Genomic DNA, 27,183 nt, shown 5'->3' on the forward strand with positions numbered 1-27,183 from the left:
GCAAAGACAATAAAGCCATGATTGTACAAGTGATCAAAAGCAGACTCATAAGCAACTGATCATTGCTCATGTTGGTTAATTCAGATTAAGCATTTGCAAGAGTAGAAAGAAAGGCAGCGATGTGCAGGGCTGTGAGAGTGGGAATGTCACCACTGACACCCCAGCCCTCGGGGTGACAGCACAGATCACTTCCCACTGAACCCAGGGATCAGTGGGTCCTCACACAGACAGAACTACTGCAATTTGTTCCCAGCAGCATCACCACTCAATCCCTCAAGGCCCATTTCACGTACTTCTATCATGACCCCTGCTAGCACCTTGATTGTAGGACGTGTTTCCATGGTGGATCCTGATTACAAGCTGGATGCTCTCCCATTATTCTGGACCCCCTGAGCAGGGACAGCACTCCCAAAGGCATGTTCTTCCTTCACTTCTGGTTTGTAACAGGATAGACAGAATAAACTGGGAAATTAATTAAACCCTTGCGATTTTTCCCAGCTCAGTGAGTCTCAGTCTCCTTCAGATCTGGAGAACCTGTAATTTTTCCTTATGAGGTGCAGATGCCCACATGGAGATCCAGCAACCTGCTGGAACTATGTGTGCCCTGATCCCACATCAGTGCGTCCCCCTCGAGACTGGATGAGCTTTAAAGGTCCCTTTCAATCCAAACCATTCTGTGATCCTATGATTCTTGTAATTTCAAAGGAAAAACCCTTTACCTTTGTGAGGAGCCAGCCAAGTCCCAGTGCTCCCAGTGCACAGGAATCACCAGCCAGTGTAAGCAGATCTTTGTGCCATGCTGGGTACAGGCAGGACAAACCTCACAACCTTGGCTAGCAGAAACCATGGACACCCTCCAGCCTGGAGTCTGATCCCTGCTACATTTCCTTTGGCCACAGAGGTCATTACAGGCCTGGGAATGATCCAGCTGTCCTTTTAAATCCTACTACAGACCTCATTAGCTCCACTAAGCAACCTGGCTAATCTGACAGAGCTCAATGAAACTCAGAATTGAAAAGTCAGATTCTCACTGCCCAGTTGTTGCTGCCCACAACTGCTCTCTGCTTCTGAGAACTCATGGAAAAAACTCACCAAGCAAGTCCCAGGCACCAGGAAGCCCACGGTCGGGTGGCTGAACCCACAAGCCCCCATCCCCTTTGCTTCACTCCTCACCCTTCACAAGTGCCACCCCTCCAGTCCACCTCTGCTCCATGACTGGGCTGTGCTGCCAGCTCATGCTGGCCACAGGGAGAGGAGAAAACAGGATTTCAGGGAAAAAAGGGAAATTAAGAGATTCCTCCATTCCAAGCTGATGTATTGTTTTGAACCAAGAAGCTGACATTGGAACTGCTGCAAAAACTGGGCACAGGTCAAGCTCTCTTTTGGAGAGTGAAAATATTTGGGTAAGATTACAGAATTCCAGGCTCTCTTCTTCCTGACAGACTGAGCCCACCAGCTGTGCCCAAAGACACAAAAGACAGTGATGCCATCATGGCAAAACCATCAGCTGTTCTGAGAGAGCCCCTGGATGTGAGACCTGCCAACCTCTGCCCATCCCCAGCACTACCACAGCCCAGGAGGGTCTGCCCAGGCTCTTCTCTGACATAATCACCTTCCCAAGCACCAGAAGGGTTGAGATCACCTGGGAGACCCAACAAGCAGGAGAAGATGGTTCAGACCCTTCCACCTTCCTCCCCACTGCATATGGACAATGTTCTTCCCCAACATGAGCCTGCAGAGATCTGGGCTGCCTCAGAGTCACATTCAGGAGCAGCAAGGTTTCAGCTGTGTCCTTATGTCCATGAATTCTCTGCTTCCACCAAGCCCATGACTTTCACAAGCAGCCCTTGCTGAGCTGCCCCACACTGGAGCTGGATGTGTTTTAGCACAGCAGAACAGTAAAGGATGGGTTTAAGCTGAACCACTGAACATAGGCCAGAGCTGTTGCCTGCACTCTCTTAACTCCTGCAGGAGCAGAATTAGGTCATCACAGAGCACTTCCAAAATTCCAGTCATTAAACTTCAAACTCTGTAAATGTCAGTGCTCTTCTAACATGTCAAGCTCTTGAGCTGGCAGTGGTAAAGCCCCTGGTCCTGCCTGCCACCTGCAGTGCCATGCTGCACTCTGTGTAACAAAGAAATCCTGCTCATGAGCCTCCCTGAGCACCTCAGGCTGGCTCCCCATGCTGTCCCACCTATTACAGCACCTCCTTCCTCCCCAGTCCCAGCACTGAGCACAACAGAAGCAGTTTCTCTCAGCCTCTGCATTTGTACCAGGCACCAGCAGCCCTCAGCTGCTGGATGTTGCAAAAAGATGGAAAAAAATCCCTCTCATTCCCTGCTTCTGAGCCAGAGGACAAAGACATTTGGAGAATGTAGCTGCCAGCTTCTAACAGGGTCTGGGCTCATGAATGAAAAGACCTTCCAAAACTTATAAATCGCATTGTGTCCCAAAAGCTTTTCCACAGGAAGAGCAGAAGACACATTCCAGCACCAACATGCTCAAGCAGGAGGAACGTTTTGCTACACAACAGCAATAGACAAAACTCTAAGAAAGAGAAAAAAAAGGCAGACTACATGCATCCTAACTTTACATATCTGGAAGTTTCCAAGCCCAAACTGGTCATCCAGGTCAGCCAGAAGTTTCCAGCTGATGTCTCTTTGCCAGCACCAGAAACCCATGCCATGAGACTGGAGCAAGTAGACATCCCCTACTGTGGAACAGTTCAACCTCAACAGCTGATAAATTTGTCTTTCCAGAAAGGAGCCAGAAAACTTTGCATGGGGTAAGAAGAGCAGCTGTAACCTCACCACATCCCCGTGTCTGATGTGTTTGGGGTCCCTTTTCTGCAGGGACCTCAGACTCACCGTGCCCAGCGTGCAGGAGAACTCGCCCAGGAAGTCATGCTCGTACAGCTGCGTGCTCGACTTGTCCTGGTCAAACAGGGCAAACTTGAGCTTCTGCACTTCTTCAAAGTGGTAGTCAATGATGAACTTCTTGGCAAAAGCGGGGTTGAGGTTGTTCACGGCTGTCTCTGTTCTGTCCAGCTGCAAAGAAAAAGAGGCATTTAGGCAAGTGCATCTTACAGCTTTGTCATTGAAACTGAATTCAGCCAGAGCCACCCAGAAACCCCACGGTGACCACCAGAATGAGCACACCAAGCCCCCAGCAAAGCTGTCCCTAAACACAGGCTGTGCCACCCAGGTGCACAAGCTGGGATCCATCTAAACACACACTGGCACATCACGCAGAGCTGCCTCCCCGAGGATGGGGTGCATGGACAACCCTCCCCACCCAACAGCCAGGATGGAAGTGCCCACTCAGCCAAGGCTCAGCATGGACTGGAGGATCACTGAAGCCAGAATTGCTTCATGTGCTCCTAAGCCCTATTCTCCCATGAACTGAGGCTCTCACGCACCTCTGATCCTCAACCAGACCCTCACAGCTGTAGTGCCAAACTTGTTTCTTCCAGTCTTTGCAGCCAGCAACAAGGACAAGTAAAACAAGAAGAGTCATGAGACAGAACACAACTCACTAGCATTTCTCTCTAGAACTCAAACCAAAACATCCATGTGGTTTCTTTTTATTTGCCTTCCATAGATAAAAAGATTTTTAAAAAATCACCACAGTCCATTTTTTTTCATAGATTTCATCAAGCATTAGTAGCAACAAGAAGCTGGAAGGGCCCAGAGACAAAACTTCAGTAGATATTGTCACCCTGAACTACTGCAAGAAGGCTGGAAGCAATGATGTCCCTGATGGATTGGAAGGGAGAGGATGGAACCTGCAAGGCATGTGGGGACCTTGCTGTCAGAGGGGAAACACCACAGCTCTCTGCAGCATCCCACAGCCAAGAGCAGGGATAGGAGCAGAGGAAACTTGGCAGGCAGCTGGTGGAAGTGTGGGTTTACAACACTGCATGGCAAAGGTGATCAGAAAGCCTTCTGTGAGCCAAAAAAAACACCCTGAGGACAGTCACAATCTTGGAATGCTGCCCTCCAGTAATGGAATTTTGGTCCCAGACCCCATAACTCACACTGCAGGAAGGGTGGCAACACCAGCAGGGATCATGTCGTGAGCTTGCACAAAGACAAACCCCCATGATTTTGGCCAAAGCATTAGAAACTGAGGAAACTGAGATGAGAAAAGCTGGTGTATTTGCTTCTGGAAGTCTGTGGACAAGCAGAGTCTGAACTCTAATGTCAGAACCCATATTCCCCCCAGACACACTGAAAGGCAGGAGACAAGGGCAAGTTTAGAGCCTGATATGCAAAATATCCTTCTGAAGCTGAAAGGGGCAGGAAGGGCATGGCAGCAGAGCCCGAGAGCTGAACAAGAAAGCACCACAGCTGGGGGGAATCCTCCAGCATGCAAAGCGAGCAGGAGCTTTGTCAGAAGAGCAGCAGAAATCATGTTGATATCACTGTTCAGCCTGGAGAAGATAAAGCTCTGGGGAGACCTCAGAGCACCTTCCAGCATCTAAAGGGGTCCAAGAGAGCTGGACAGGAACTTTGGACAAAGGCCTGGGGCGACAGCACAATGGGGAATGGCTTCAAACTGACAAAGGGCAGGTGTAGATTAGATTTTCTGAAGAAATCCTTGCCTGTGAGGGTGGTGAGTCACTGGCACAGGTCGCCCAGAGAAGCCGTGGTTGCCTCATCCCTGGAAGTGTTCAAGGCCAGGCTGGATGTGGCTCTGAGCAACCTGATCTAGTGGAAGGTGTTATGACAGCACTGGCATTTTGCCACATCACCCTGTTATCCCAGGATATGGTAGCATGGATATTAAAAGAAAAGGCAACACAGATATGTCCAGTGTGATTTTATCAAAAGCTGCTGCCCTCGGTGTCTGGAAAGACCATCCCATCTCCCTGTGGGACAGCACATCCTCTGGCCATGCTGTGACCCTGGCTGGAATTCCACCTTGTCTTGCAGCCAGGACACCCAGTTCTGGGCAAGCCTGAGCTGCCTGTGCATCCCAGATCCAGGGCAAGACCTCTCTGGAAAGCAGCTGGCATCCCTGGGCAGTGCCAGGCTGTGGGACGGTGGGGTGGGATGCCTGCCAGAGCTGCTGAGCCAGGAACAAGCAGAGCAGAAAAAAGCCAAAAAAAGCCAAAAAAAAAAAAAAAAAAAGCAAACACATACCTTAGTCCCAAAGAAACTCATTCAGCACAGAAGGCAGGTTTTGGAGGGGCTGAGTGGAAATGTGGTGAGTTTGCTATATATACACCCAACGATGGCAGGTTTTTTTGAAATTGCTCGCTTAGTCTGTCTTAATTGCCAAGAAACGACTAAAGTAAATGCTGTGTTCCCAGAATAGCCACCTGCTGCACCCCAGGGAACCAAACCCATCAACACCAGCGGGCTGTGAGCTGGCCAGGGCCACACAGCTTCACCCAGATCCTCCCCTCTCTGCTGCCACCCCGTACCAAAGGAGCCGAGCATCTGCCCAGGGGTGAGCTGGACCAGGAGCAGAGGGCATCCACAGCTCTGCTTTATTTCAACAGCACAACATTCACAAATCCCCCTTCAGGCCTAGGAGATGGGACTGCACAGGCAGCAGAGATGGATTTTAGGTCTTTCCATGTTCTTCAAACAACTGGGAAGCCAGGGACCAAGGGAAACCAGTCCTTTCACACCAAACCCCAGTCCAAAGGAGATAACTTCAGTCCCATCTCCAGCTCTGCTCTGGAAGAGTGGCTGAAGGAAGGGAATGAAAATCCCAGCCAGCTTGAGGTAAACATGGGAGTGATGGGGCTTTCTTCAACACCCAGATATAACAGTTTAATCTCCTGCCTGATGCCAGTGTGAAGCACAACAATATCCCCAGTGACAGCTGCAAAGGTTTGATCTTTGGTTTGGTGAGCACAAATCCCCTTGCTGGTGACCATCACAAATGAGGTCTCTTCACACACCATCCCTCACCTGCCATCAGCTCCTGCCACTCCCTTCAGGTCTGCAGTCCCTGGAAAGAACAGGGCCTTTGCCACCAAAAAGCAAAAAAGCACAAGGGTTTATAAAAGGCAGCCAGGCTAATTTAAAAAATCTGTTTGGATAAGAGCCTCAAAGGGCCACAAAGACAATTAGAGGGATGGAGTGCCTCTCCTGTGAGAAAAGGCTGAGAGCCTTGGGATTGTTCAGAAGACAGAAGGCTCAGGGGAGACCTTAGAACAACTGAAAGGGCCAGAGGAGAGCTGGAGAGGGACTTCAGGCAATGGCATGGAGCAGCAGGGCAAGGGAAATGGCTTCAAACTGACAGAGAGCAGGATTAGATTGGATATTTGGAAGAAATTGTTCCCTGTGAGGGTGGTGAGGCCCTGGCACAGGCTGTCCAGAGAAGTTGTGGCCACCCCATCCCTGGAAATGCTCAAGGCCAGGTTGATGTGGCTTCAAGCAAGGGCCATGGCAGGGGGTAGGAACAAGGTGATCCTTAAGGTCCCTTCCAACAGGAACCATTCCACGATTCTACGATTCGGCAAATCAAGGACAAAACCAGGAAATCATCTCCAGCAGCAGCTCCTGTGTTCAGTGAATGCAGCTGGAGAGCCTCCCAGTGCTCAGAGGGAGCTGCCTGGGGACCTCCAAGCATCCCCAGCATGTGGAGGTGCTTCATGCTCCAGCACGGGAGATGCTGTCTGAAGTGCCAAGGGAAGTTCATGAGGAAGGTGCAGGACTGCCTGGATGACTCAGTGGCACTGAGGCAGCTGCAGGGCTGAGTCATGTGTCCCTTGTCCCTGTTCCTGGCACCACAGGTCAGCTCTTTCATGGTTTCTGTGAGATGACATCACTGGGCAGAACATTTAAACATCACCCATCTTCATTTCCCATCCTGTGGTTTATTGTGCCTCCCTCCCCCACTCCTACGAGGCTGATTCACAAAGATTTTTAATTCCTATTAAGCTCAGTGAGACAAAATAATTGTATTTGGGAACAAATGTTACAGCTAGAAAGAACAGTGAGCAGAAATCTTCCTGCTGGCATCAGCTGGTGCCACAGTCCCACTGCCCAGCTCAGAACCAGCACCAGGGCTCGTGCCAAAGGAGGAGACCCACCACCACAGCCAGGTCCAAGGCTTGGGACATGTCCCTAATCTGGTGTGGAGGACAAGGGGGCAATGGGATGGGATGGGGTCCATTGAGCTTATTCTGTCCCCACACTTCATTTGTGCTATTAAAGCCACCACTTTCAGACAGCAGAGGTTCCACTCAGGGCAAAGGGCACATCTGTGTGGCCAAAATCCACAGAGAACAAGGGGGTAGCTGTGAACTACGTGGCATCAGCTGCCAAGAGTTCACCAAACATCCCATCCAGTGAGGTTCTCACGAGCAATCCCACCTCTCCTGACCCTGCCCAGCACCCAGCCACGAGCCAAACCCTCACAGCAGCCCTGAGACGTGTGAGTGCTGGGGGATCTCCATGCCAGCAGTGTCCCCGAGGTGCCACTGACCAGAACTCACCCCGTGCCAGCCCATTCTGCCTCTGCTGACACACGGCAGCAGAGCACGAGCAAGCTGCTGCTCAAGGCTCAGTCCAGTGCCTACCGTGCCAATTAGAAAGAAGCTAAAAATAGCACAACAAAAGGAAAACAAAAACCTAAAAGCACCACACATTTGTATCGCATAGGAAGCTTCAGGATCAAAACCGCTGGACTGAGACATTACTGACAGAAAGAAAAATTCCTGAAAAGCACAATTAGGTCAGAGATGACACCTATCAAAGCTGGAAAGCTCATTAGCCTCATCCAGGCTGAAAGAAGTTAATTGCAGACTGTGGCAAAGTGAGGTTTCCCCTACACTCTCCTGGCTGAACGTGAGATCAGCTGCTGGATACCTGAGGTGGTGCTGGCGATTCTTGGCCAGTACTTGCTTCAGCTCCTTGGCCAAGTACTTGAATGAGACCACCTAATTTCCCAGGAACTGGGAACATTTTTGTCTGGTTTACATGATTTAAATCCCTTAATCCTCACTGTCTGCTGTACTCAGTGCAGGTGCCTGTATCCATCACATATCCATACTTTGCCTACCCTGCTCCCTCCCAGACCAACCATCTACAGCTGCAGGTACAAACCAGAATTTGCAATTAAAGCCAATGCCCAGCAAAGCAGAAAGCACCGATTGTGACACAGAAAAATTCACACACTGGTGCCACCCACAGCCTCAGGAGCACCAGAAAAGCTTCCACTTCTGCTCAGGGAGGCGTGAGCGCAGAAAGAGGGACACCAGCACGAGCAAAGCACAGCGGGAATAAACCCACACAAGGTCAGGACTTACCTCCACCCACTTCCCGTTGACTTCCATGAAGAGGACGCAGAAAGGGTCGGATTTGGAGGTGACATCCCTGTCCAGAAGGTTTTGGCCGCAGATGGACAGCTCGACTTTGCAGACACAGTACTGGGAGCCGACGGGCCCCGCCGGCGTGGGGGTCATGGTGTACGCCATGGGCCGCGGTGGCAGCAGCTCCAGGCACTCTGTGGGACAGCACAGGAGAAGCCTCAGTGCTGGGAGGCAGCAAATGTTCTGGCAGCACTGCTGAGCTGGGCACACACAGCGTGGCCACAGGCAGAGCCTCTTGCTCGAAGTTACACGTGTGATCTAAACCATGAGGCTCCCCTGGCTCCATCTCCCAGATGTCCCGAGTGGAAGCCCAGCACAGCACCCATGACCTGCTGTGAGTTTGCTCCATAAATAACAGATTTTCAAGGAAAGGCAACATCTTACCCCCACAAGGGAGAGGGAACTCTCCAGCCTCTTCTTCCAGCATACTGGGCTTTTGTTTGTACTGAGAAGCCACATTTCCACACCACCTTTCAGCACAAACTTGACTGCTGCCTGGCTGTCCCCAGGAAACAGACCACGGACCTAAGCTAAGAGGGGCAAACTTGAGCTCTGCTCTGCAAATCATCATAGGGAAAGGGGTGAGACTGTGAGGATGAGTGTGATGCAGGGCAGCTCCAGTCCTGAACCAGCCCCATCTCCACTCATCTCCCGAGGCCAGCAGAGAACAGTGGCTCTGGCAGCAGTTAAAAAGTGGCAGTAGTTGTTTCAGAGCAGTGAAGGCACATGTGACAAGCACTGCATGACCTGGAGCACCATTTACAGGGTCCTGACTAAAAATCCATTTAAAATCCTATCAAAAGTCTGCTGCCAAAGCCATTTTGCAGAGATAAATGTGTTTTATACCATTATTAGTGCAAAACCCCATCCCACAGGACAGTCTTGACTTCTAATAAGCATTTCACTTGTCACGAATCACCAGTGGTCTTCAATGGAAAAGAAAGGGAAGAAAAAAGAGGAAAAAAAAAGAATTTTCATGTTAATTTATACTAGCAAACCTTTGTGTCTATGGTTGCTAGTGGAGAGTGAGCTCCTCTCAGCAGCTGCTCCAATATCTTTTATCTTCTTTTTCAAGAGTGGCTCCTGGCTCATCCACTTTATCTGAAACCCTCGAACATTGCCTTCCTCCACCTTGATAAACCATCTGCTTCTATTTGGCATTGAAACCCCAATTAATATTATCTATTTGTTTTGCCTGGGCATGAGTATTTACAAGCCCTTGTGCTGCCAGGAGCTGGGCTGCTGCCCTTTTCCCTTGCAGCTCAGCTTCCAAGCTGGGATGGGGACGGAGGGCAGGGATAGATGATCCCTGTAGGAGAAGGAGCTCCGGGCTCACCACCGGCTGTCCTGAGTGCTCAGCCCTGCTGCAATGAATTCTGAGCAGGAAACAGCTCCAGCTCCCAAGGCTTGGAGCCTTCTTCTCCTGCCTGCCAAGATCTCTGCTTGGCACTAAGTCGCCAGAAACAAGCCTGGTTTTAACCCCCACCAGTAAACACAAGCTCTTCACCCCAGACTGCTCCCCAGGGAAAGATTGCGCAACCATCCCGGCTCCCTAAGAACTCAAACTTCTCCAGAAGAAGGAAAACCCCATCCCTGGCTGCAGACACTCATGAACATCACCAAAATAGCACCCACATCCCTTCCCCAAGCATGGCTCCCTCTTGCCTAAAACAAGCCTGTCTCATGCCATCACCCCCTGTGCACAGCAGCACAACGCCAGAACGGTGGCAGTGCCACACCAGAACGGTGGCAGTGCCACACCAGAACGGTGGCACACATGGGAAAGCTTCCATCTACTGCAGCTTCAAGGAGGAACACGTGGAGAAGTAAAAGTCCTCACGGTTCATCCACCATGGCTGGGGGAGCAGCTCCAAGGTGCCCATCCCTGCCTCTGTTCCACTCAAGCCCATGTTGCCAGCTGCAGCTAAAGTGAAGATTTTACTTAATTATTTTTCTTTAATGCACTGATCATGTAATCAATGTCCTAAAATAGCCAAGCCTGTTCTATTTATGCTGCTGTCTGTCTACTACTCCCTCGGAAAAGCAAACATGGGGCAGCTGTGCTGGCATGGACCTGGTCCTGTCGGAGTAGGGAGATCTGGGCTGGGTTTTTCCATCTCCCCTTCTCCCAGATCTCAGTGCTGTCTCATAAAAAGCAGAGGCAGCAAGTGACTCAGTGGAAAACCTTTTTTCCCAGGGCTGGCAGACACTAAAACATCCTGTTGGTGCACAGCACATCACCCATACTCCAGCCCCTGAGCTCAGCCTGCCTGACTCCCCAGGGTGTGCACAGTCAGGACAGGCACTGGGATGAGGAGATGGCCAGCACCAGCCAGAGCAAACACTGGAAAGCCACCTCTCCTGCCAATGCACTGGCACAGATCCAGCATCTTCTTTTTGCTACACCAGCACGGATCCAGCAGCTTCCACAGGGCCAGGTGTGGGTTCAGCCCCTGCTGCCTCAGCATCAGCTCAGAGGCTTCACATCTGAGGCACCATCAGCGAGCCAGCACCATTCCAACACCCCACAAAGACTTTAAATTCAGGGGGTATTTGAGCTGGCACCGAAAGAGTCAGCGTGCCATCATCTGTATTCCAGTCTCTCCTCCCGTTTTTGTTCTCCTGTCCCCACATTTGCTGCCCTGAACAGAGTCCTGTGACTCGCTCAGCATCTGCAGCCAAATATTCTCCTGATGTTCCCTCCCAGCTGCGGCGCCGTGCCGAGCACGCAGACACGTGTTCTCCCAAGGAAACACGGCCAGGTTACCAATGAGGGGGCTCGGGGACAAGCCTGGAGGTTTGGCTGCCCCACGGTCCCCTCTGCTGCCAAGAGGTGTCACAAGAGCAGGACCAGAACGCAGGGACATGGTCACCAAATCCTTTTTGGGCTCCAGCTTCCAGGACCTTCTGAACTGAACATCTTTGTGCTTACAATTTTCAAGTACTTTTCTTCTCCATGGCCTGGTCACCTCCAAGCAGTTTCATGTCCACAACAACCCACAGAGAAGGGTTTTGCTGGCACACACAACCCTGGGGCTGCCTTAGATATCTAGCAGACCCAGAACACAGTCTCATCCCATGGCACACCAATCTCTACACCAGAAGCAAAATCACTTTTACAAAGTGTAAAAGGGTCAGGAGAAAAACCTGGGAGCTTTACTTCCTCCCTTATCTGAAAGGGAAAGAGGGGAAGGAGATATCTCTTTTGCAAAGTAACTCGTGACTGAAGAGGTCCCCTTCCCTCTGCAGAAGAGCAGCCCCACGAGCAGTAGTTCCTCAGGCCCTGCTAAAGTTCTGTTTTATTAACAGAATAATTTATAATTTATTTTATTAACAATAAAAACAGAGGGGAAAAAATAAAGCTGTGCTTCAGGTAAAACATATGTGGGGGAGGGGCTCAATCTTAATAGTGCCCTGAATTCAGTGATCTCCTCTCATTAAAGAAATAATTTCTTTTCATGGCCAATACCAGGCATATTTGAAACAGACACAGAAGTACCAACACCCAGCAGTGATACCATGCAAAATTCTGCTGTGTCCATCCCAGGGAACAGGAGATCCTTCTTTGGGATGATCCACAATTTCTGTAAAAGCCCACAAAATTCACCTGTGACTGTTTCCCCACTAAGGCTATCTTACTACAGCCTATTGCAATTGTGGAAGCAAAATTCCTTTCAGGAAGGTGAAAATGAGAGAAGAATATCAAACAGGTAAACTGGGGTTCTTATAAATCACATATCTGAGCTCACAGGCAGTGGAGACACAGAGGGAGAGCAGCAGTACCTGAGGGAGGATTAGGGGCAGGTGAAAACAGGTTGTCAGAAGATTGAAGCAGGAGAGGAGTGTGGGGATACAGAAACTGCTTGCCCAGAGCAGCAGAAAAGCTGAAACACAGGACACGTGGAGCTGGAGACACCAGGAAAAGCTGGGTGCAGTGCAGTGGACACCCGAGGCAGCTCCCCACACCACCACAACTCACAGTGCTCACCTTCCCCTCTCCTGCTGACAGAGTCATCTCCAGAATTCTTTTGCAAAGCAAAAACGTTTGCCTCTCAGCCCCACCCAGGCAGTTCAGTGGATTCACAGCTTGCACCTGGTCCTTTTAGCAGCCTCCTTACCTTCTGCACATGGGTGCAATTGGTCACGTACACAGCACCTTGCTGCTGGTGCCCCAGCAAATGCCTCTGCCACAGGTGAGCAGGCTGGGAGGCAGAAAGGGGATGCTTGGTACACCCCTGTAAACGCTCCTTGGGTATCTGCTACTATCAGAGGACCTTCACCTCTCCCACTGGGCAGGGGAAGGCTGAAAACTGCCTCTGAGCATCCCAGCACAGGCAGCACGTCTGGGACCGAGCTCAAATTCTCCCAAGTTCACAGAGATTTGGGGTAGACCCAGCAGACAGAGATGCCCAGGCAGGGCTCTGGTTTCCAGCCTGACACACAAGTCCCACAGTCCTGCCTGCTGGAAGCCAAGGGGACTGTGCTGAGATACTTTGGTGCCTGATACAGAAGGACAGAGTGTTTCAGGACAACCTAATAAAGTGGTATCTCCAATGAACCCTTCCTGACGGAAACTGTCCCTAACGGGCTGCAATAGACAATGCTGCTTGTGCTGACAGCAGCACTGCAAAATTCCCTCTCAAGGCCTGGTGGCCACTGGTGTGACAGTGACTGCTTCTCCATTCACGCTTGGGCCATCCCCACCCACAGCTCCTCTCAGACCGCTGCTGTCCCCAGAAAAGCTCTCACCCACCAGGTTTGGTGCCAGTGAGGGCAGCACCAAGGGGCTGCACCAACCAGCACATGGGCAGCACCCAGCAAAGCTTCTCCAGGGGCTGGGGATCAGCAGAGCCTGAGGACTCACCTGAGGTAACCTTGGGATCACAAATCACCAGAAAACTCCGTGGCAAACCCTGTGTAACTGGAGCTGGACACCCCCAGAGTGGCTCATGTCATATTGGAAAATATCATCACCCGAAAAGCAACTCCAAAGCACTTTCCTGTGCCCAGGACAGAGCCTAGACAGCCACTGCTGATGTCAGGCACAGACCCACCACCTCCAGCAGCCTCTCTGCCATCCCCACACGGGGCACAGAGCTGCTGGACCCCAGAGGCAGCGGCATTAGTGAAGAGCCTGGCTGACACTGAAGGGTGGCAGGGTGGGAGTGACTGCTGCCCTGAATCCCTGCTCCCTGTACCACCTCACAGCCCTGACCACGATCCCAAGGGTCCCCCCGTGACCACCAAACTTGCCACCCTGGCTGCTTCTTCCATCTGAGCAGGAACTGGAAGGACCTGGGGCTGCTGTGTTCCAAGCAGCCATCCTGTAGCTGAGCTGGGCTGCTGGGGGGCAGCGGGAAAGGCAAAAGCCCTGTGCCAGCATCCCTGCGGGGTGAAAGCCGGGCAGGGGCACAACCACTGCCTGGCCACTGCTCCAGGACCAGGTCCTCACGGAGGGGCTCACACCGCCCTGGCAGAGACACCAAAACTGGAAATCGCAGCAAGCCAGGGATGTGAGAGGAAAACCAAACACCTTTACGTGCTTCTGGCATGGAAGCAGCTTCGGGCAGAGCCTGCCCTGGCACTGGGGACCAAAAAGCAAATTTGTTCTCAAGTCTTCTACAGATGAAGTCTGCAAATGTCCCCCAGAGTACCTTATCGATGGGAAATCAGGAGGACTGAGGTGTTTTCGCAATCCTCAGCGCCGCGGCTGCCAAACGAAAGCAAAAGCCGCTCCTCACAGCCCGCGGTGACGTGGGGACAGGGCAGCACCGCGGTGACACGGGCCGGGAGGAGCTGCGGGGGCTGGGGCGTGCTCAGAGAGTCACAAAGCGGAAAAAAACAACAGCAACAAAAAAACCACCACGGGGAAAAGGAACCAGAGGGGTTCTGCTGCCGGGCAGCTGCACAGGGGTGCGGGTCCAGGGGGCAGAGCCCGGCCTGGCGCCAGCCCACCGCAGACCCTGCCCCGCTCACAGACCTCCCTGTGCCTCTCACACAGAGAAAGGGCAAATGAGGAGCGGGGCGAGGTGAGGGCGTAGGGCCGCCCCTGTTCGGGCACACAGCGATGCCGAGCCGCGGGCAGACCCCATTCCCGGCTCCAGCGGCGCGCACGTATTTGGCTCACGAGGGTTGCACATTTTCGCTTGACTACGAGTTTCCTCTGGGGCTCAGTTTAGGGAAATCTGTGATTCAGGGCAGAAAACATGGTGATGTCGCTGTGAATCGTGGCGATCGCATCAAACCCTGCACACAACCGCCCTGCGAGGCGGACCCAAGGGAAGGAAGGTTCGTGTGCCGGCGCTGCTCTGCGGTCCCAGGCAGAGACCCACGCTGCCCGTCCCGCGGGTGGGGCTCAGTCCTGCGGGAGCAGCACCCGTGGGAGCCGCTGTCCGAGCCAGGGAAACGCCAAACACAAATCTCCTGCCTCCTCAGGGCAGCGATGCTCCTGTCAGACACCTGCTCCAGGTGGGAACAAGCAAACCAGGAGATGCAGCAAGGGAGGACAAGCCTCTCTCAGGATTTGGGGCATATTTTAGCTTCCAGTATTAAAAATTCCCTGCCCCATCTTACAGCAGCCATATGAAAGCTGGGCACACTGTCACAAGGAGGAGGGATAGATCTGTTTCAAAACTGGATTTGGAGGAAAAAGTGGACTTAATTACAGCCAGGCCCTATGGAATGTAAAGGATCAGGGCTGTGGGGAGGGCTGCAAAGGACACACAGCCATCAGGGCTCCCTTGCAGGTGCAGAAGGAACCTCCTACATCCTAACTATACACCATTGTACGTAACAGGCTGTTTAACTTATTAACCACTTTCCTGTGCTATTGAAAACAAAAATGCTGGCTTTCTGAATCTTAATTGGATTCAGATTCCCAGCCAACACCATCTATCACATGTGAGAGGGGAAGAAAAAAAAATCATCATTTATGTGATCAGAAATATCTTTAACTGCTTTTGGATCTCACTGCGTGTCAGCCTCACCTCATGTCAGCCTAACCTCATGTCAGCCAGAACAGCCCCAGCAGCAGGCAGCTGTGCAGGTCCCTCCATCCCATGCACTGTTTCATCCCTAAAGCAACCACTGCTTAAGAGCTGATAAGATAAATTAAGATTAATTAATGAGTATTTATGTGCAATGCTTGTTTGCACTGGGACACCAGCACCAAGTCGTGCAGAGCACTGATGTCCCCATGGCTGCAGCCACCTTCCCCCCTCCCTTCCATCCCACCACTCAGAGCCCCCCATCCCTTCCCCTTCACAGACGGGATTTTCATCACCAAGATCCAACATTTTCCCACAGAATTTTAATTTTTTTGGCCTGCTTTGCAGCAGAGAGATGCTGCCACTTGATGTGTGAAGCTTCACCCTGAGACAGAATTATGTGCCAGCGACACAAAAATGCTGTGGTTTGTGAGAATGACGTCTGACTAATTCTCGACCCCTTCTCAACAGCTTTAGACACCGCTCGAGGGAATATCAGACTGGGTTTAAACGGTTGCACAGCACTGGACTTGTTTAATAGCAAAACTTGTATTCCCAGCTTGTATCATTTTTAAAATCAGCCTCATGACAGCTGATGTTCCTTCCTAAATCCTCAGCTTCTGGAATCACGTGATGATGGAAAATCCAGGGCTGGGAGGAAGGCGACTATTTTAGACACAAGATTTTTCCTGCTGGCTACAGGCAGAAAATATGACAGCTCCGAAACACAAGGCCTTAGCAGAAGGAGCAGACAAATAAAATCGGAGCCCTTCTTGCTGAATTCTACACTCGTTTGTTTTTCTGACATTTTAACAATGTTATGATCTTCAAACTCACCCGAGTTCCTGGGAATTAGTTTTTCCCCTGCTCCTATGATCCAAACAAGTAACCTTGCAAAGCCAGCAGCCAGGAAACTGAGCCAAAGCAGCAAAAAGTGATGACTCAGGTCCTTCAACAAATATTTTACAGAGGTTTAAAAGACAAACTGTAAGACTTCAGGGGCAGAAAGGGTGGGGAAGTGTTCAATTCTTTTTTTTTTTCACACTGTTTTGTGGGTTTTGCATTCTGCCAGGAGCACTATTTCAAATGCCAGGCGACTCCACTGCACCATAAAATTTACCTTTCCTTCTATCCCCCCATCCTGCCTCTGAACACCAGCCAAGGTTCTCACATAAAGAGTTCCTTATGAGAGCTGGCAGCTCTGAAGCCGGACAGGAGGCTGCAAGCGTTGCTTTTTCATCAATTAACCTGGAATTACGTTCCCAGCACACCGATGGCTCCTGGAGAACAAGCCCTGATTTACGGTGGCGTGAGCAGCTCCCGCCAGGCAGGGCTTTCCACTGAAGTCAGTGGGAAACTCTTCCCACCAAGTGTAACAGGAGCAGAAGTTGTTCCTCCCAGACTCCTCACGCACCACACTGAGAGTGCTGAGAGGCAAACAAAGTTGCTGCAATTCCAGTACACAACTGGGCAGACTGGTAAATCAGCACCACAAAATCCCGATGCTTTGGGGTGAGGGAGGGGGACTGCTGGAAGATGAGCAGAATCAAGGACTGCCAAGGGCTGTGCAGCTGATGTATCCCTCTAGGGCAAAGAGCATCTTCATCCACACTCAGCTCCAGCAGCTGAATCCAAAAAGGATTTTCCACACTGGAATTCCCACTTGCTGGGGTCCAGGGCCCCTCCTACAGCACAGACTGGCCACGCACTGGAGTTGTCTAACCCTGATAAGCAACAGCTTCACAACAGCTTGTCAGCAACCAGCATGAATCCCTTGCTGTCCCCCAGCACAGACCCTGGGAGCAAGGATGTCCCCAGGACACAACATGTTGATCTTCAGGATCTCAGGTCCCTTTAGCTGGAACTCACAGGGCAGCAGGGAGGGAAAAGTGTTGACCCTGCCCATCCTCACACTGCACCAGGGCAGTGCCTGCAACCCCTGCAAGAGATACAAACTGTGTTCCTGACCAAGCAGGTCCTGGGAACAGCAGGGCACATGCCAGCAGTGCCAGCAGAGGCAGGCTGCTGGCAAATTCCATCCCCTCAAGGTTGGGGATGAGCAACCAAATCCAGAGCGTTGGCTCTTAGGGAGCAGCTCCAGAACTGTGTGTCTACCCAAGGCAGGGGCTAGAGGCTGCCTGCACCACAGGAAGATGAAATCTGGGGACACTTGGAAGCCTCACTAAATGGCCTCACTCCTTTCCTCCACTTTATCCCAGTCAGGATGCTCCAGCAGCAATAGCAGGGGAAGAAAAACATACATCACCAGAAAACGTATGTCCCAGGCTATCACACAGCTGTAACCAAAGCAAATGCAGCATTTCTCCAAGGCAGCTACAGGAAAACATCCTCCACTGACTGCCTTCTTCAAAACAACTCCTTTCCACATGCCCCAAGCTTTTGTTCCCAGCCTTCCTCCTCCCATCTCTCCATTCCCTGCCCCCAATGGCTTCGGTGGAAGGCTATTTCTGGCTGATAATAAATAATTTTCCGACTCCAGAAAAGCACAGTGGTATCATAGGCCCCAGTACCTGGGCTGGCTCGATGCAGGTGACGGGGGAGCAGGATCAGAACCGAGCACACCTGGGCTGTGCTCACAACTCCAGCTTTTCCAGCGAGGTTCAGGTGTATCGCCAGGAGGTTCAAACCTGGTCCTCGAGGTTCAAGAGGATCCTCCCAATTCCTTTCCACAAAGCAGCTCACACTCTGGGGAGTCAGCAGCGAGGACCCAGCCCTTCAGAGATATTTCTGCCACCGAGGCTCAGCTCTCTACTCACCTCTAGTTCCTGTTCCACCCTCCTTGTGGTGACCAGCTCCAAAGGGTGTGTTTGCCCACCGAGTCCTCCAGCCCTGCTGGCTTTGGTCCAACCACTTTGTCTATATTAGGGTTACTCACACAAAGACTTATTGCATCAGGTCCTCAGGCTGGCAGAGCTGACAGGAAAACACCTCCCTGCCTGCCATCCTCCAAGCACCCTCACACTGCTGAGTGCAATGCTCCGCTCGCCTCTTCCTCAGAGAACAAAGAGTCTTGCTGGGCACAGAGGAGAGAGAGGCAGCACATCCGTGAGCATAAACCCTCCCAGTGCCCCCAAAACGCATGGCATGAAGGAGATCATCGCCAGCTGGAGCAGCATTGGGCTGCAAAAAGCTTCTGAAGAAGGAACTCTGTGATTCCTCAGCCTCCAACTCGCCAGATTCCCCCCGTGACTCAGTGCCAGAGGATAAGGAGAGGGGCTTGCAGCAGCTGCCCAGAAAAAACCCTACAAATATCCCCAGGCTTGGGGAGTGAAGTCACCAAGCCCTGGGGGTCGCATGCCCAGCTGACATCTTCAGAAGCGGATACAGACACACAGAGAGTGGGGGCAGAACAACTTCCACAGCGGGCGAGAGCGAAGGGACCTGGGCTGGGCAAGGGGAGCGCGAAGTGACAGTGGGACCGTCCTGAGGGATGGTCACGGACCCAAAGGTCTGTCCCAGGGCACGGAGGGTCTGTCCCAGGGCACGGAGGGTCTGTCCGAGAGCACGGAGGGTCTGCCCGAGAGCACGGAGGGTCTGTCCCAGGGCACGGAGGGTCTGTCCCAGTGCATGGAGGGTCTGTCCCAGGGCACGGAGGGTCTGTCCCAGGGTACGGAGGGTCTGTCCCAGGGCACGGAGGGTCTGCCCGAGAGCACGGAGGGTCTGTCCCAGGGCACGGAGGTTCTGTCCCAGGGCACGGAGGGTCTGTCCCAGGGCACGGAGGGTCTGTCCCAGGGCACGGAGGGTCTGTCCAAACGGAGAGAGGGCAGAAGCGCCACGCACACCTCGGGACGAGCACTGGGGAGGACACTTCCCTGCAGGTCCCCGTCCTGGCTGCCAGCGGGGTGAGGCAGTCCCGGCCAGCGCCGCCCTCCCACCGGACTGCCCGGAATCCCACCCGGGGCACGGCGGATCGTGTTATCCCCGTTATCCCGTTATCCCCGGGGCATCCCGCCGGTACTCACCGCCGGGCCGGGCCGGGCCGGGCCGAGCAGCTCCCGCGGGGCTGCGGGCTCAGAAGCTCCGCACGGCCGCGCCCGCCCCTCGCCATCACCGCCCACCCGCCCGTACGGGGCTGGCGAGGGGCGGGCGGCGGGCGCGGCCGGGCTCGGCTCCCCCCTCCCGGAACGAGCATCATCCGTTCCTGGTTAAACATTAAAAAAAAAAAAAAAAAAAAAAAAAAAAAAAAAAAAAAAAATTCCACCCCAAAACTTCTTCTCTGGCTGCTTTTGCTTCGCTGTTTGGAGGGAAAAAAATAAAAAAATACATCTAGAAAATTATTTTCCATGTTATGCACTCAGATGCAAGGAAAGATATAACTTTGTTGGATCAACACTCGTCACTTTTAAGCAAAACTACTGGGTTTTGTGCTTTTTGGGTGTAAGCAGGGTTTTCCATGCCCAGCCAATGTGGGTGCTGCTGGTGCTGGAATCGTTCAGGCCTGGACTGCGTCCCGCTGATTCGGCTTCCTGTGGGAAAAAGATGGTTAAAGAAGGAAAACAAGCAGGCCCCAAATGCACGGCCCAGGCGTGAAGGGCTGGCCGGTGTCACACCGACCCATCACCCACTCACCCCAAAGAGCTCCCTTTGAGGCTGGTACCACTGGGGGCTGTCCCCAACGTGCCATTAGCAACCTCACCCAGCCCTTGGTGGACACATCTTCAGGCGTCCAGGATATCTATAGAGATATTTTTGATGTGGACATATGGTAATAAGGCTGAAAACCTCTCTCTGAGGCTGCTGGTTAAATAAACCGTCTGTATTTGATCAGAGCTCTTTGCTACGGGCTCTGCTCATGCTTTGGAAGATGACAGGTAAATAAGCAAGTCCCAATTTCCCCTGGCCAGCTGGAATACTTTCTTCTCCTTCAGTGTGAGCTGTGGAAGGCATAGGAGCTTTAAGGCACCAAGTTTTTAGCCTGCACAAGGCACTCCCTCTGCCAGCCCCACTCCCCTCCCAGCCTCAGGAGTGGAGCAGGGGACACAGGACAGGCTCAGGGGTCACCAGGGCTCCTGCTCAGCACAGGCACCACCACAGTCAACACCCAACTAAGAGCCCAGCCTCATGTTTAGGAGCAATCCTGTTCTTTCTGTGTAAAGAACTGTGTGGCCAGAAACCATCACAGAAAAGGACGAGGTTGTGCCTGAAAGAGGAATTCAGTGGGAGAAGTGGGGTCTGTGCCAGACCTGCCCTCCTACCTCCTTGCCTGAGGCTTAAAATGTCACTTTGAGGGGAAAAGGGAGAGGCAGACAGTATTTCACAAATGCCAATATGCCTGTTTTCTCCCAGATCAGTTTTTCCTGTGTTTTCTCTCCTGCCAGCACTATGCCTCCAAATCACAGCAGGTTCAGGTCTACCTGGAACTGGTTTTAGCAGAGAGGAAACAGTGGCTGCATTTCCAGCTCTTTGGAGCTGCCACCATCGTGTGCAGGAGCCTGGCCCAGCCTGATTCCAGCTGCTCCCCAGCACAAAATCCAGGCTCCATCCCGCCCTCCAGCAGCGTGTTTATTTACAGCACAGTGTTTCTTTCTAAAGATCCGGTCTCAGGGGGCAAAATGCCTTCTGTGTATGAAACCAGTACTGACTAGCTCAGACATTGTCTTCCAGAGACTGCAGGCAGCCTGAAACAATAGGGGTGTGCAGAGAGTCCTGATGCATTTCCATTTTTGGACCATGATAAATCCGAAACCTAATAGTAACAGCTCTAAAAATGGCCTGCAGTAATTAGGTGGTTGGGAATTGGTTTGTTTTTTGGCCATCACACACAATCCCTAATGGCCTCACGTCTTCCTGCATTCCAGAGGATACATTTAACCCCTCAAAATTGGACAAAGCCTACAAGTTCTCCTCAAAAACTTTCAGAAACGAGCACCAGCTGGAGCATGGACATGGCAAGCACAATGGAAATGGGAAGCACGCCCCAGAAGTCCTTGGCATTACATGGAAGAAATGAACCACAGACCCATCGGGTTGTGTTCCTTGTACAACTCGGTCCAAACCTCTGAATTTTAAAAAATGCAACCCATGCACATAAAATACAGCACAGAGCCCATTTTTATCCTAAACCGCTGGATTACAGACAATTGCTCCCCGTTTTTGGGGTTTTGCTGACACCTGGTGTTCTGGAAAAGACGCTGTGTGTTCCTGCAAGTTCCCTTCCCTGGCTCCCCTTGGGGTGGCCACTCTCTCGGGTCAGACTGGAGCCCTGAATTTGGGGGAGACCCTGAGAAATGCAGGTGTGCAGTTAGATTTCAGAGTCCCTGTTTGAACACCTCAAGACAAGAGCAGGGCTGCAAGAGTGTTTGCACAATGTGTTACATCACTGCAAACCTCACAGCTCAGATGGACTTCAGGAATCGGGGGACTGCAGAGGGGGAACCTCAGACCTCATTTATCACAGAGCAGTTTGGGTGGGAGGAGAGCTTAAAAATCATCTTGTTCCAACCCCCTGCCATGGGCAGGGACATCTTCCCCTGGACCAGGCTGCTCCAAGCTCCATCCAACCTGGCCTTGAACACTTCCAGGGATGGGGCAGCCACAGCTGCTCTGGGCAGCCTCAGAGGGAAGAATTTCTTCCTCATATCAGTTCACCACATTTGGTGAAACTTTTTGTAAGTGGCAGTGTTTAGATCTGAGGTACTTGCTTACTCCATTGAATTATAGCCTGATGAGGGTTTTCACTACCTCCTTTGTTTTTGTTTTTAAATCCTTTTCAGAGTTGTCTCTGCAAAACGTGTCCCACTTTTACACCACCACGTCATTGTGCCACAAAGCACAATGCTGATCTTTAAACAGGGACAGTGGCTCCCCCAGGAATAGCCAGCACCACCTGCTCACAACCAGCTGCCCTAAGATTTGCTGGACCAGCATTTCTTTCTCATTCCAGATGCCTGCCCTGCCCAAATCAGATCAGTTACATCTCCCCAGGCAAACACTGCCGCAGACAAAATTCCATAAATAAACCCACCACAAGATTTAAATATTTACAGCACAAACATGAAAAGAAAACCCTAAAACACCAGGTAACAAATGAGAACAGTGTGGCTGCACTCTTATGACACAAGCCAGAATTCCAGGGGTCCCAAGGCAGTTGTCATCTGTCTCCTCTAAGGAGCAAAAGTGGTGTTTGGGATCTTCCCCCTGCAGCTCCCACAGGTCCAACATCCACTGCCCAGTGACACACAGGCTCTGAGAGTAGAGACTTGAAGGATCTTCCATGTGGACAACATTTCCAGCTAATTGGCCCCTCACTTCTCCTGAAAGAGGTTGGTGCAACCAGTCCAAAACCCCACAAAGCTGTACAAAACCCCTCAAGAAAATAGTCATTATAGCACATTCCTGTCACATAGAGCAGTTGGTTTGCTTACAGGTTGTTTTCCAAGCTCAGTCCTTGTATGTTTCTCATTGGAATTTATGGTAATATCAGCATTTTTTTTTTATCACAGTATAAACATTGATCATTTTCGGGCAATGACTCGAAATTTTGAATGTCCTGAAGTTTATTTTTTCCACAAAACAGAGGCAATTCTGTGTGAAAAGGAGGCTGATATGATGAATACAAAACCATACACTATTTTTTTTTTTCGTATCCTTTTTTTTCTTGTCCCAAGAAAAGCTGTGGCTGCCCCATCCCTGGAAGTGTTCAAGGTCACCTGGATTTGAGAAACCTGGTGTAGTGTAAGGTGTCCCTGCCTATGGCAGGGGTGCTGGACCTAGGTATTTAAGATCCCTTCCAACTCAATCTGTCATTCTATGACTTTTTTCCTAAAAATCATAGAGGAATCTCACACAGTTACAGATGATTTTCAAGCAGCCTGTTGGAGTAATAGTGTCAACAATTTTCAATTTTATAAATAATTTTACATTCTCTCCTGGAGGATGTGTATTCCTTTACTGCAACATCCTGCAGGTGTTGTAATCTTGATTAAGGATAATTACTTTGCTGGCTTTCTGAATGCCTGAGAAAGTGCATCTCATCCTCGAATAATGAAATCATAGAAGGGTTAAGGTTGGAAACGACCTCCAAGATCACTGAGCCAAACCCTTAACCCAGCACCAACACGTTCATCTGTAAACCATGTCTCCAAGTGCCACATCCACACATTTTCTGAACACTTCCAGGGAGGGTGACTCCAAAATCTCGCAGCTCTGAGAAAACCTTACATCTGCTTTTTTGGGACTGTGTGTGAGAACTTAATTATGGTGTTTATTCTTTCTGTCACTCACTGCCCCTCCCTCAAAATAAAGACTAAAAGTATTGAACTTCTAATTTGATGTTGAAGCTCAGATGGAGGTGATGGTGAACCTTTCATTGTAGGGCAATACATAAATAAATAATGTCTAGTACATAAGGATTCTTATCACTGTTTGCTAAGAATTTTCTGGAAATCTATTCTCTTGAAGAGAGTTTCAGTGTTTTTACACCAAGAATACCATACTGCCTGCTTAGCAGCAGTCATTTACAGTATTTTTACCTTCTGTACAATAAAAGATCACAAGAAACAAAACAAACAAAAAACCCAACAGAAACAAACAAAACAAAAACCCAAGCCAAACAAAAACACCCCAGTGTCCACACTTGGTTCAGTGCAGCAAAGAAAAGTCCAATATTTACAGTTTTCAGTTGTAGGAACTTTGAGTTCCTGGTTCTTCAGTGCAGTTTTGAGGGCAGTAGCAGATAGACCCTAGTTAGGCCAAGGCTCTTCTTTTCTAGCTGAAGGAGAAACACAGTCTTGGGTCTTGGTTTGTCAAAGTCTCAGGAAGGCCCTTGGGCACTGGATTGCCCCACAGCCTGCAAGGACAGCAAACGTGTTACTGCAGGACCAAGTGTGGTGCCCAAGCATCAGGAAGATGTGGATCCCAGGAGAGAGTGGGACAGGGCAGCAATGTACATCAGAAGTGAAACCAGAAGGAATGAAACAAAGAAAACTTTTAAGAACAAATGCAACACTTCCTGATGGGGATATTACACAAATGGGTCTTCATTTTTTGCCTCATTTAAAGCCAGCAAGCTTTTCAGTTCCTGTTTTCCCTGGGCTTTCTGAGGAGGTGAAGATGTCCTCGAGAACCCTCAGCTTACTTGTCTTGTGTCTGCATTCCCTGCAATACCCTGTTCCCTGCAGCTAACCCAGGGCAGCAGGGCCATGGGTCACATCTGTCCCCAGACTTGTCACCCTGATCTTTCCTTGCTGAGCCAAGACCCAGCCATGGAGCTCTGTGGCACCTGCTCACCTTATTGACTGAATTTCTGGGCACGTGGCAAGTTCCTCCGCGAGCTTTGTGGCCCCACAGGCTCCTATGCGGTTTTTCTCCAGGCTGTTTCAAAAACCAAAAGAGAATTTTGAAATCTCAGACAAATCCAGAGTAGAAAACAGCTGAGTTGTCCCATGCTGTAACCACCTTAAGTAAAATAAGTGTTAATTCAAGTGTATCAGCCAGGCAAGGCTGGCCCTTGGTGCATGGAGCCTAAACTGCAGAATCCTGCCTCTTGTTCCTAAAGTGCATCCCCTTTTTGGAAGTCCCGTGCTTGAAGGCTTAATGACAGAAAAATGAGCATTCCCAGGGTGTTTCTTGGGGCTGTACTCACTCTAGCACCTTCAGCTTTTCCATCTTGGGGAGAGCAATGGCCAGCTCTCGGGCTCCTCGATCTCCAAGGGCATTCCAAGATAGTCTAAGGCAGAGAAGAAATCCCAGTGGTGAGTCTGGACGAATGCTGGTGCCACTACTGTGACATTACCCCTCGTGGATTAGCCTTTTTGCAAGAGCTAATCCCCCTCTCATCATGACAGGTAAACATTCCCCTGGATTACAAGATTAATTTTGAGGATTTTCCTCCATTTCATCCCATATTTCCATGTATGATAAGACACCAAGGAGTGTCTGTGGGCTGTGGTTATGTCAGAGTCCTGCAGGCCCAGGGAAGGAGATGTGAAAGCTGGAAATGCCTGAGCACACAGCTTTACCCCATGACATTTTTTAGCAGTGTATTTTATCAATTAGTAAATTATTGGTACATTTACCACCAAAATGCACTCAGTAGAAAGTATTAGAAAATACTTTTAACAAGAATTCAGCAGGGTGAGAGGTGCCCTGCATTTCCAAACAGGAGCAGACATTAAAAAATGAGAGTGACCTGTGTGTGCTGAGGTGCCTCCCCACCCATCCCCACACTCACATGATCTCCTCCATGGAAGGGCACTGTTGGAAGCCAAGAGAGAGTGATTTTGAAGCATCATCAGTGATCCCACAGAATTTCAAGCTGAAGCAGCAGGGAGAGAGCAAACAGGACACGGTGTGCTGGTGTCAGAGCTGTGGGGAGCACAGCCCCACATCCTGCCTGCTCTGCCCCCACGCCCCGGCACTCACTCGATCTTCCGGAGGTGTCGGAAGCACGGCAGCCCCTCGGACAGGGCATGGATGCTCTGCTCCCCAAGGTCATTTTCTGCTATGCTGCAAGAGTGATGGAAAAGCTTTGAGTGGTGCAGAAACAGCAGGTACAGTCAGAGAAAAGCCACCATGGAAACATAACCATGTGCACTAGGAAGTTAATAACGACTACCCAGACTAAGTGAGGACTCTGTAGGACTTAATGACTGGTGTGACTTGAGAGGAAATGACAGTAAGGGAGAATGGGAAGAAGACCTTCCAACACCTTAAGGGAGCTGGAGAAAGTCTTTGGACAAGGGCATGGAGAGACAGGACAAGAGGGAAGAACTTCAAGCTGAGGGAAGGATTAAACTGGATATTAGGAAGCAGAAATTCTTCCCTGCAAGGGTGGTGAGGCCCTGGCACAGGTTTCCCAGAGAAGCTGTAGATATCCCATCCCTGGAATTGTCCAAGGCCAGGCTGCATGGGGCTTGGGGAAACCTGCTCCAGCAGAAAATGTCCCTGCCCATGGCAGGGGGACTGGAGCAAGGTGATCATCAAGGATCCCTTCCAACCCAAAGCAGCCTGTGATATGTTTGGCACCCTCCCAGGTGCACTTGCCATGACCTACCTTATCTCTTCCAGCAGCCCACACACCGCCAGGGCTCTGGCCAGCTCCAGCCCTCCTGCCTGCCTGATGTTGTTGTTCTGGAAGCTAACCAAGGAAACATAAGCATTGGAGGATTATTTTGGAATAAAGCTGTAACAGAAGCTCATATTTAATCTGCCAAGAACCTAACCAGAGATCGTGTCCCACCACTGGGCTTCCTTTTCTAAGTTATTTTTTGATGACATCTTAGACACAGGCTGGAAGAGATGCCTCTAGGCTAACTGAACCCAGTGGCCACTTCTAGCTCACCAATTTCTTGCTTTGTTACTATAAAACACTAAAAGAAAGTCCTGTATGTTAGAATCCTGGAAAGACTCCCTCAGAAGTTTTAAAAATACAGTAACACTGACTTCAGGGAAAATAAATGACTCAGAGGTGTCTGCACAAAAAAAGTGAGGGTCCATAAAAGATGCTCATCCTTATGCTTACATTCCACCAGAGGCATCAGAAACCACCATACTCAAAATCAATTTTAAGGCTTATTTTACTGTGTAATCTCTTCCTGGTTCATCTCAATAGCTATTGCTGCAAGAGATTAAGCAAGAAGAGTTTATGTGACTCTTACAGCAGAGTAATTGTAGAGGGTTTCTCAATCCTGGGACACTGAAGTTACTCTCTAAACAACCAGTGCCTATGCCTTTTCCCATTCCTTCTTTCAACAATCCCCATACTCCTCAGGATATCCAGCCTTCCTGGGGCAGAGCTGACACTTACTGCAGGATCTTCAGGTTGGTCATGTGAGGCAGACAGAGGGCAAGTGTCACTGCTGTCCTGTCTCCAAAACCATTCCTTGATAGTCTGGAAGAAGCAG

General features: G+C 50.7%; 2 protein-coding genes across 8 annotated transcripts in view; both read right to left on the reverse strand.

Moving 5' to 3' along the window:
* The window catches only part of CPNE2 (copine 2), a 43,719-nt gene extending 24,259 nt beyond the window's left edge, over positions 1 to 19,460 (reverse strand). Inside the window, exons 1-3 of one of the 3 annotated variants that reach the window (XM_002195660.7) lie at positions 19,303 to 19,460; positions 8,271 to 8,467; positions 2,869 to 3,048 (exon numbers count right to left, since the gene is read on the reverse strand). In XM_002195660.7, the coding sequence (XP_002195696.6) occupies positions 2,869 to 3,048; positions 8,271 to 8,438 (348 nt within the window). In that variant the 5' untranslated portion in view covers positions 8,439 to 8,467; positions 19,303 to 19,460. Of the gene's footprint in view, positions 1 to 2,868; positions 3,049 to 8,270; positions 8,468 to 17,850; positions 18,076 to 18,096; positions 18,822 to 19,302 lie in introns of those variants that run through there. The other 2 variants (XM_072934573.1, XM_072934571.1) reach the window with 2 other exon arrangements.
* Positions 19,461 to 22,286: 2,826 nt separating this feature from the next.
* The window catches only part of NLRC5 (NLR family CARD domain containing 5), a 33,552-nt gene continuing 28,655 nt past the window's right edge, over positions 22,287 to 27,183 (reverse strand). For all 5 annotated transcript variants that reach the window (XM_072934578.1, XM_072934577.1, XM_072934575.1 and 2 more), the window contains 7 exons: positions 27,087 to 27,170; positions 26,334 to 26,417; positions 25,703 to 25,786; positions 25,512 to 25,595; positions 24,924 to 25,007; positions 24,569 to 24,652; positions 22,287 to 24,128 (listed from right to left, as the gene is read on the reverse strand). In XM_072934578.1, the coding sequence (XP_072790679.1) occupies positions 24,047 to 24,128; positions 24,569 to 24,652; positions 24,924 to 25,007; positions 25,512 to 25,595; positions 25,703 to 25,786; positions 26,334 to 26,417; positions 27,087 to 27,170 (586 nt within the window). In that variant the 3' untranslated portion in view covers positions 22,287 to 24,046. The remainder of the gene's footprint in view (positions 24,129 to 24,568; positions 24,653 to 24,923; positions 25,008 to 25,511; positions 25,596 to 25,702; positions 25,787 to 26,333; positions 26,418 to 27,086; positions 27,171 to 27,183) is intronic.

This window comes from Taeniopygia guttata, chromosome 11 (assembly GCF_048771995.1).
Source record: "Taeniopygia guttata chromosome 11, bTaeGut7.mat, whole genome shotgun sequence".
NCBI classification, from domain to species: domain Eukaryota; kingdom Metazoa; phylum Chordata; class Aves; order Passeriformes; family Estrildidae; genus Taeniopygia; species Taeniopygia guttata.